The sequence below is a fragment of the Mus pahari genome, chromosome 21, assembly GCF_900095145.1.
Source record: "Mus pahari chromosome 21, PAHARI_EIJ_v1.1, whole genome shotgun sequence".
NCBI classification, from domain to species: Eukaryota; Metazoa; Chordata; class Mammalia; order Rodentia; family Muridae; genus Mus; species Mus pahari.
The window spans coordinates 46774027-46784419 of NC_034610.1; the positions used below are offsets into that span (position 1 = coordinate 46774027).

General features: G+C 39.6%; 1 protein-coding gene across 1 annotated transcript; it reads left to right on the forward strand.

The window, feature by feature from the left end:
• Positions 1–8279: 8279 nt before the first annotated feature.
• Positions 8280–9278, forward strand: Taar1 (trace amine associated receptor 1). The gene has a single exon (XM_021220881.1). It carries the CDS (start codon positions 8280–8282, stop codon positions 9276–9278), a length of 999 nt encoding a protein of 332 aa, XP_021076540.1.
• Positions 9279–10393: the final 1115 nt, after the last annotated feature.

Here is a 10393-nt window from a genome sequence, read left to right on the forward strand (position 1 = left end):
TTAGGATTAGAGTTAGGGTTAAGGTAGGGTCAGGGTCAGGGTCAGGGTCAGGGTCAGGATAAGATTCCTGTATACTTTTTCCAGTTTTAGACAGGGATGTCCTCCAGGCTTGTTTCTGTTGTTTCTCTCAGGTTTTGTGGCTGGGTTATATTGACTATTCCCTTTCTCTTCTGATAGTGCACTGAGAACCTCTTAGCTCTCTGAACACTAGTTAGAAGGGTTAAGGCTTCGAGTTCAATGTCTCCCTGCTTGATGAACTAAGTTAGTGTTGGTATTTGTTTTGTTAGTGACAACCAGTCTGATTGGAGTCCAATGGGATCCTAACATAGTTTTAGTTCACACTTCCCCTAAGACCTTCTCATGCTCAGGTTGTTTTCATTGTTTTATATCCTGAACCCCTCAGTCTGTCTGTTATTACTTCGTTCTTCACTTTCCTTCCCTGCAGTGTGTTCAAAACATTTATTCACCTGGCTACCCCTTTCTTTGATCCAGTCCTGTTTGAATCAGGTCATGAGAATATAACCTTTAGCCCTGGCCATCACACAGCCATCACACTTCCTCTTGGTGACATCTAACCTGTCTCCTGAGATTATTAAATGTTCTCCACACTTCTCTGACAAATCAGGAACCTTAGTCTTATCTTATGCACTTCAGAGTCTTATTCTCATTTTTATTACAGATCTTTTTTTTTTTCAGAAAAAAATGTGAATGAAATGAATTAAAGCAACTAATAATAGCTCTCTTCACTTAACTCTTTTATTCAGTCCATTTTAGTAAAGTTTCTATTATTTAAGAGGATGTATGAGACCACGGTAACGGTAACTTTCTCTCTCTCTCTCTCTCTCTCTCTCTCTCTCTCTCTCTCTCTCTCTCTCTCTCTCCACAAGCCTAGACTATCCTCAAATTTTCTATGCAGCCAAGAATAAGTTGAATTTCTGATTTTCCTGTCTCTGCTTCCCAAGCAATAAATTGTAGCCATGAACTACCAAGGACAGTTTTGTGAGGATCTAAGGATAGAGCTTCCTGTGTGCCAGATGGACATACCAGTGAATTCCATGTGCAAACACCACAGTGACTTTTCAATTATCTACTGCTAAACACAGATACCCGATTCTTAGTTTATCTCACTGTTGGACAGTTATAGGATATTGGAAAGGCCATTTAAGATCTCTCTACTTCCTATAATTTGTAGAGAAATAAAAGTCACCAAGAAATATATCTAAAACTTCCTCCTGAGGACCTGTTTGAGTTCCAGCACCGACAAAATGGCTCACACGTTTTCAGCACCGACAAAATGGCTCACACGTTTTCAGAAATCCCCATCTCTGGGGAATCTATCGCCCTCTTCTGGCTTCCCCAGGTACTGCACACATGTGGTGCACAAACATATGTGTAGACAAAATACCCATAGATATAAAATGAAATCACACTCAAAGGGAGGGGATATACCTTTCACCCCCAATGAAGCAGAGACAAGGTGTGAATGTTAAGAGCTTAAAGAGCTGGCAGTAAAATTCAGTCGTTTCCAGCATCACCTGCTTCCCAAGTAACAGTCTCGAGCGGATGAGACGCCCCGCTTGCAGCTGTTCTGTTTAGCTCCTGTCCCGGCAGGCGTCATGACTGACAAAGGCATCCATCTGGAAATTGTGTATGTGGGGATGAAATAAGGCCATAGGTAAATGTTTGTGACCATATAACCGCAAAGAAATGCAGGGCATGGTGGTTCACACACTGGGGAGGCAGAGGCAGGTGCATCTCTATGAGTTCGAGGCCAGCCTGCTCTAAAGTCCAGGACAGCCAGGGCTACACAGAGAAACCCTGTTTCAAAAAGCAAACAAACACACCCCCCTACAAAAGCCAAGAAACAAACTAAAACAGAAAAGGAATAAAACAGCAAATATCAGAGACGATTAAACAGAGCAGAAACAGTTTCCTAAAGTCTCCGCTCCCTCACATTTTTGCTTTTTACCTTTATTTGTACTGGGTCAGGATATAAAAAGTTTTCTTTTTAGCTATTATTATTATTATTATTATTATTATTATTACTACTACTACTATCACTATTATTACATAAGAACTGTATCTTTGTTGCATTTTCTAACGGTAAGATATTTTAGGTTTCAGTTTATTCTATGTACCTAACATCTGCTCCTGTAATGAATGCGTTTCTGAGTACTGGCTGTTTCCTTTGTACTGGTGTGTAATAGAGAAGTCCTTTGCTTTCAGATCAATCAACAATTATGGCAGGTAAAATGGATATGTGTTTTCATTTATATTCTGTTAACACTGATGGCTGTGATTATGGGTGGCCCATCCCTGGGGTTATTTTTAAAGTCGTGGTAATATTTACCCTGGCTATTTAGCTTGCTCACAGCACACTTCCGGATGGTGGTTTAGAAATCAAGCGGCTTCCTGCTGTATTGATAACTCGCAGGTACCTTGTTCCAGAAAGATTTATTATCAGCTTATCTGTTTCAGATTTTAATATTCGTGGCATTCTGTGTGTGCTGGCTATCCAGCGTCATAAACCGGTAGCGGGCTCTTGTCAGTAGCACGTGGACAAGAGGCAGAGAAAGACAACCTGGTCCCAAAGGCAGGATTTCTGCTGTGGGCTCCAGCATGGGCTCTGCCCATTCTTCACCTAGAAGTTAGGTCTGCAGACACTCAGCGGCTGAAGCAGACCCTAGAGACCCTCGGTCCTGAGCTGTGGAGAGAATTTGTGGCGAGCATGACAAAGGTAATGAGACCCATCGTTGGGTGGCTCGGTGCTTACTCTGAAATGTTGCACTATCTAGTGCATTGATAAACAAGATTGCTATAATTTAGTTATGTAACAGTTGCTTTAGTAGAAGAAGGATGCTTTAAAGGTAATTTTTCAACCATGTGCTCCACGTGGGACCTTGCATGTACAGAGAGCTAGGAAAACTGAGAACTGAAACACTTTTGCAGTTGTTGTCAATCAGCACATTCCCTGTTACAGCTTTGCTAGTTTGAACTTATTCGGATAATTTCCACAGACTATTTGTAGACATTTTGAAATTAAAATATATCTTATCGTCACCCTATACAAAAACTATGGAACTAAATTATTAAAGTATCAATTGGGGTATTTATAATGCTAATATAATTTTGAGAGAAAATGTTGGCATATTTTCAAATTACCTCAAGCGTGCATGCATGTGTGTGTGTGTGTGTGTGTGTGTGTGTGTTCAAAAATCTTTTTCCCACAGAAGTATCAGCTGACACCCATGTATTTACCTCATATATGTTAGAGTAGCAGAAGCTTATTCACTATAATCTAGGGGGATTGTTCTTAACCTTTTTCTGTTGGTCTTTATTGATAGTGACGACTCTAGTGGGTTTTGCCACCTACTCTGCTCTGTGCAATGGGACGGTTTGCTTCTGGTCACATTCCTTTTCAGGCATGATGACTTCAGCTGCATCCCCTCCCCCTTGTTTCTTTTCTCCTTTAAAAATAAGATTTTGTCAAAAAAAATACTCTCATTATTTGAAGAAAGGATACAGGGTGAAATACAGAGCTGTAAAATATTTTAGAATAGAGCTATTATTAAATCCATAACTAATTTTATTTGCAAAATTGTCTAGTAGAAAACAAGACATGAGTTGAGCTTAGAACTTTAGCAAAAGTGTGATTTAAATATATTGGTACAAGGATAAACACTTCATGAAAAGAAGTGTTCAGGCAAAAGAAACAGGTAATTGGAGTTTGTTAATAGCAAGTCCTAGGCAATATATTTTAGACTATTCAATATCTTTTACTGATATGGTAGTAAAGAATTCATAGAAGGAACCCTGAATTTGAAGAAGAAAGAGTAACTGATGGCCTAGGGAAATCTATGGCTAAGTTTGGTGTTAGTGCCTCTCTTGTTATGGTTTTATCTGTTCAGTTTCAATTTCCCTATCCCGAAGAAAACAGTACTGTGAACTTAGATTTTACAACTCAATGACTATTTTCATGCTTATGCAAAAAAGCATATTAAATATGTTTGTATAAAATACGACAAATGAACTTAGCCTATGGGGTTTTGAAATACCCTAACAACACTGAGAAAAAAATGTTGCAATGTTTTTCTCTTTATTTTAAAAGATATCATTCCACTTTTAGATTAAAAAAAAACTAGGCCTTTATATTTAACATTTTATTGAATATTCACCATATGTATCTAATGATAAATATTTAAAATAAAGTCAGACTGTTTCAGACACTTTTCTTGCTTTAAAAACTGTTACAGTGAACATTTACTGAGTTACAATATGAACATTTTAAACTTTAAAATATAAAACCAAGTTTTGGGGTGCATTCGTTCTTCGATCAAAGCAGGAGAATGCCAAATTCAAGACCAGACTGGACATAATGAAACCTGTCACAAACAGCATCTCATAGTCCAGTGGTGAGATTGAACTGCAGTTTCCAGTGGTGAGATTGAACTGCAGTTTCCAGTGGTGAGATTGAACTGCAGTTTCTTGAATCCAGTGATTTATGACCATTTCTTAGACCATTCACATTTATCTTCTTAGTGTGCTGTAACTGTTTTTGGCTTTAGATTTTCATTTCTCTGCCTCCACGATCCTTTCTTATTTGACTCGGCTTCAGTCTGCTGTCATTCCACATTGTTAATGGTGTTTTAATGTTCCTTGGCGACACATCTCAGGAGCATGGGATTTGGGGCATCTCTAAGATTCTGCTTTCGGGGTATCTTCAGTAGATTCTCTTTCACTGACAAAGCTCACGGTCAGTGCTTGAGAGTTCACTCCACAGTTGGTTGTTAAAACGTGCAGCTCTCCCTTAATTGCATTTGTATTTTAAGGCAGAATTTGTTGCAATCATTGAAACACAATTCTCTTTGATTTGCATAGAAATAATTTTTTTTTTAGAACCTAGTTCTCAACATCTTAATTTTCATGTCTTCAAGCAATAAAGGGCCCATAGGTGTCTGATCTTGTGAATCCTTGATTCTGAGAGACATCTTTCACACTCACACAAAGACATTTCTTTGTTCTTTGTTAAATGTCCTTACATTTAACATTCTCTTGTTTTAAACTAGTTCCTTGTAGCTCCCTATGTTGTTTCTTATTAAATGAAAGGTTCAGCTCAGCACTCCTGAGACATTTAAGGCTGTGTGACTCTGGGAAAACACATTAATTAAGGACTGCAACTTTTTGGAGAAATGTCAAACAACATCAACTCTAATGGAAAGTCCATTTCTGGGTTGTATGAGCTGCTGATGTGAGTCCCTACTAACTGTCTGTCCTAGTTAGGGTTTCTACTGCTGTGATGGAATACCACAGCCAAAGAACTTGGGGAGGAAAGGGTTTAATTGACTCACATTTCCACAGCAGTGTCAATCATCATCAAAGGAGATGTTAGGGCAGTAACTCACACTGGGCAGGAACCTGGAGGCAAGAGCTGATGAAGAGCCCATGGAAGAGTGCTAATTGACTAGTCCTAGGTTCTCATGGGCACTGATTTCTCAGTAACTATCTCTGCCTTTAAACATCTGATGTTAAGTTTGAGAACAATACTACTTGTGGGTCCACAGAATTTTATAACTCATCTAAGGCCAACAAATTACCACAAAACAATAGCCTTCGAATTAAAGCAAAGTTCAGTTGCAATTTTAGGTCCACATTATTTTAAAAGAAGTCTCCTCGCCTCTAAAAATCAGACTACCATCGCTCTCATCTGCTAGAAAGGAGGAATAGCCTTGGGAGACTTCAGTGTAAGCCAAGTGTATGCTGGGATCTGAACTCCAGGCTGTGCTTTAACCGCTTAGCTATCTCCCAGGTGCAGTTTATGATGAATTTTCCTCCTTGATTGCAAAGGGAACAGCACGCTCCTCTGCTCCATGCCATCCATTAGCCATACCTATGTCTTACATATAGTTCCTTCATGATCTTCACCTTCTATGAAGAATGGTGAACAGGGAACCAATCCACTCTTTCTTAGCTTAGACGCACACATCAAGAATCAGGAATAAAGCAAAAAGCAAGTTCCAGCTGATAAATGCACAACTTTGGAGAAAGCTTTCCTTTCAGCCTCCGAAGTCTCAAAGATGAGCAGAGTTGCCTTGCCCCAAATGATCATACCTGGATTTTGGAAGTTTTACTTCTGATTAGTGAAAAATTCCATAAATCTATCATAGCTTCCTTAGGTTTCACCTCTAAGGCTGTGAAATTTCACTAAATTTCACAAAACCTCTATCTTGAATGGTAATGGAAAAAGTCACCTAGTTTGCATAAACCACAGAAGTTCTTGCGTGCAGTTCTCTCTGTTGCCCTCTCTCTGAGCACAGGAAGACGGCGGTAGCCCAGCTACATGCAAATAGATCTCAGAATGGAAAGAATGAGAGGTTTGATGACTCCATACGAAGCTGACCGATGGATGCAGCACACACATGCGCATTAATGAGAACAATTCCTGGGGTACATTTCACCATGAATATGGTCTTATAGAATACAGGGACAGGTGTGGGACATCACTGTACAGCTTCCCTGAACCTCTAAGCCCATGGCTGCTTGGGATTGGTTCTGAGAACATATTTTGTGTTATTACTCTTTTTATAGTACATCAATATTTTGGGAAAATACACACTAACATATGAGTCCTTCCATAATAGTGTTGTTTTCTTGGTTGGTATCCTTGTAAGGATACAAGAAAATACCATGGAAAACAGCTGGGAAAATGTCATTAGCATCTGAAAAATGGCTTGGATCAGAATGGCTGTAAGTAGAAATAAAAAGTGGTCTAGTCTTAGATATATTTTCCATGAAGAGCCAAGATAATTTTTTATCAGGTAGGTATTTTTAGCAAGAGAAAAAAGAATTTCATCAAGATTTTGGATTGAGGAATGTTATATTATTATTATTATTATTATTAGTGCAGGCATACATGCTCTCTCTCTGTCTCTGTCTGTGTGTGTGTGTGCACGTGTGTATGTGTGTGTATATGTGTATGTGTGTGTATGTGCATGTGTATGTGTGTTTATGTGTATGTGTGTGTGGTATGTGTGTGTATGTGTGTGTACATGTGTGTGTGTATGTGTGTATGTGTGTGTACATGTGTATGTGTGTGTGTGGGTGTGTATGTGGGTGTGTATGTACATGTGTATGTGGTGTGTGTGTGTGTGTGTGTGTGTGTGTGTGTGTGAGATAGAAAACACATCCAGTTAAGATAACCTTGAGAGCATTCTCTCCTTTTACTTCCTGGCTTCTGGAATCAAATTCCAATCATCAGGCTGGCATGAAAAGCATTTTTATCCATTCATCTAGGGTCGGGATCAACTACTCTCAAGTTGGAGCTCATATTTCCAAGACACTCAGGTCAGAGAAAGAGTAAGATTTGGGCAAATGATGAAAACGAGACAGCCTGACCTCCACATTAAGAGCGATGTCTTCCAGCAAGCAGGAAGCTCCGCTGGTGTTTCGAGGGAAGGTGAAGGATGAGGCTTGTGTTGGACTCGTTGGCTTGTAGATTACACAAGCTCATGAGCAACTGTCCGAAGAGAAGGTGCAGAAGGGAACTGGGGCATGTGGGAGGGGAAGGACGGGTGAGCAGCTGGGACTGAAGGCATCAGCTTGTCAGGTGCCAGACTTGTAAGGGGTGCCGACTCAGGAGCCAGAGGAAGGCTCTATCTGAAAACAATGACGAGATCCCAGACAAAACGCGGTCGGAAGACTAACCACTGGGTTCGGTAATCCAATAGTAAGTTGGCTAAGAACGACGCTGATAGAGTATTGATGGGAAAATGTCTCCGGGGATACACTTAAAGGCTATTTTAAATCTACCTTCTACCCAGGTAAATCTGACCTGTAGATTCTGTCTTCCTTCAGACAAAGACCGTTTCCCTTGATGGAAATACAGAATAATCATCAGAATAATGATTCTCTCTGGCTTATGAACATGGAGGTTTTATGCGCTGACTTTATTTTATTCCGAGTTTTATATTTTAGCAGAATGTCCAGCTCCAACTAGGTGTTAAACATGCTTTAAACGGAAGCATTACACTGACCTCCTTGTAAACAAAATCTCCAAAGCAGATATTCTTCAGCAAGAACGTGGGAATATGGTATAAAAGACTGAGTTAGTTGCTGACTGCTTCCTCATTTTTCTTCTTTTCTCTCCTCTCAGATTTCAGGGACAGGTGTGTGCCCATAAAAAGGAAAGAAGGTGGAATTCTAACCCGACTGTGAGAAGTTCTGGAGAAGTGTTGCTCAACAGCTAAAGGGAAAGCCCAGAGCGTGTCTAGTTCTCTGCAGCGATGCATCTTTGCCACACGATCACGAATATTTCCCACAGGAACAGCAACTGGTCATGGGAAGTCCGCGCTTCCCTGTACAGCTTAATGTCACTCATAATTCTGGCCACTCTGGTTGGCAACTTAATAGTAATAATTTCCATATCCCATTTCAAGCAACTTCAGACGCCCACCAACTGGCTCCTTCACTCCATGGCCATTGTCGACTTTCTGCTGGGCTGTCTGATAATGCCCTGCAGCATGGTGAGAACTGTTGAACGCTGTTGGTATTTTGGGGACATCCTCTGTAAAGTTCACACCAGCACCGACATCATGCTGAGCTCCGCATCCATTTTCCACTTAGCCTTCATTTCCATCGACCGCTACTGTGCTGTGTGTGACCCTTTGAGGTACAAAGCCAAGATCAATATCTCCACTATTCTTGTGATGATCCTCGTTAGTTGGAGCCTTCCTGCTGTTTATGCATTTGGGATGATCTTCCTGGAACTGAACTTAAAAGGAGTTGAAGAGCTGTATCACAATCAGGTCGGCTACCTGGGCGGCTGTTCTCCCTTCTTTAGTAAAGTATCTGGGGTACTGGCGTTCATGACTTCCTTCTACATACCTGGATCTGTTATGTTATTTGTTTACTATAGGATATATTTCATAGCTAAAGGGCAGGCAAGGTCAATCAATCGTACGAATATTCAAGTTGGATCAGAAGGGAAAAACCGAGCGCCACAAAGCAAGGAAACAAAAGCCTCAAAGACCTTAGGGATCATGGTGGGCGTTTTCCTCGTATGCTGGTGCCCGTTCTTTCTCTGCACGGTCCTGGACCCTTTCCTGGGCTATGTCATCCCACCTTCTCTGATTGACACACTGTATTGGTTTGGGTACTTGAATTCTGCCCTCAATCCGATGGTTTATGCCTTTTTCTATCCCTGGTTCCGAAGAGCATTGAAGATGGTTCTCTTTGGTAAAATTTTCCAAAAAGACTCGTCTAGGTCTAAGTTATTTTTGTGATGTAATTCATGAAACCCACGTGTTTTACGTAATTCATGAAACCCACGTGTTTTACAGTTTTAAAAGCAGTTGGGGATTGGGGGCTGGAGAGATAGCTCAGTGACTAAGAGCACTGATTGTTCTTCTAGAGGTCCTGAGTTCAATTCCCAGCAACCCCATGGTGGCTCACAACCATCTGTCACGGGATCTAATGCCCTCTTCTGGTGTGTCTGAAGATAGCTACAGTGTACTCATATACATAAACTAAATAAAAAAAAACAGTTGGTGATTATATTTATGAACATAGTGAGCTATAGGCACCAATTTCATGGGCTTTTAGCATCAGTTATTTGAGTTAAAATATATATGGTAAGTTATACTTTGGTGTTTGTATATAATCTGTTACTTGACATAGAATAGATATGATCTTGAACATTATTGTTATGTAGGTTTAGCTGTGGTAAATCCAGTATTAAAGACTTACATGTAAAAATATGTTTTTCTGCCCTTAGATGACTTTTTGTGAGCCGATGGTGATTGTTCATTCAGAAATTGAAATCACAAGGCTGAATTTAGAGTGTAAGTCAGAAGGAATTTTTCATATATGAGTGTGAATATATGTATGCCTATGAATACCTATATGCTCATATATATGTATAAACACATATATGTTATTTTTGTAATGCAATCCATGAAACCAATATATTTTACTGTTTTTTAAAAAGTTGTGATTAAATTTATGAAAATGGTAAGCCAACCATAGGTTTTCATATATATATATATATATATATATATATATATATATGAAAACAGTAGTGGTTTCCAATAATATACCCTAAAAGAACATAGGAAAATATTATAAATTATATTCATTAATTTGAAATTAAGGTATTTCTTAAATAGATCTTACAGAATTACTTTCAAGTGAACTATCACTAGAAATTTGGATTTGTTTAATGACAATGACATTTTCACGACCAAATTAAAGAAAGATAGTCAATTAAAATGCACATTCCACTCTCTGTCCATGAATCTGAACAAGGAGGTAGTAAATTCTTCCATCCCCAGACATAGTGGCTCAGATCTGCAATCTCAGTTCTGATGGCAGGGGCAGGGGCAGGGGCAGGGGCAGGGGC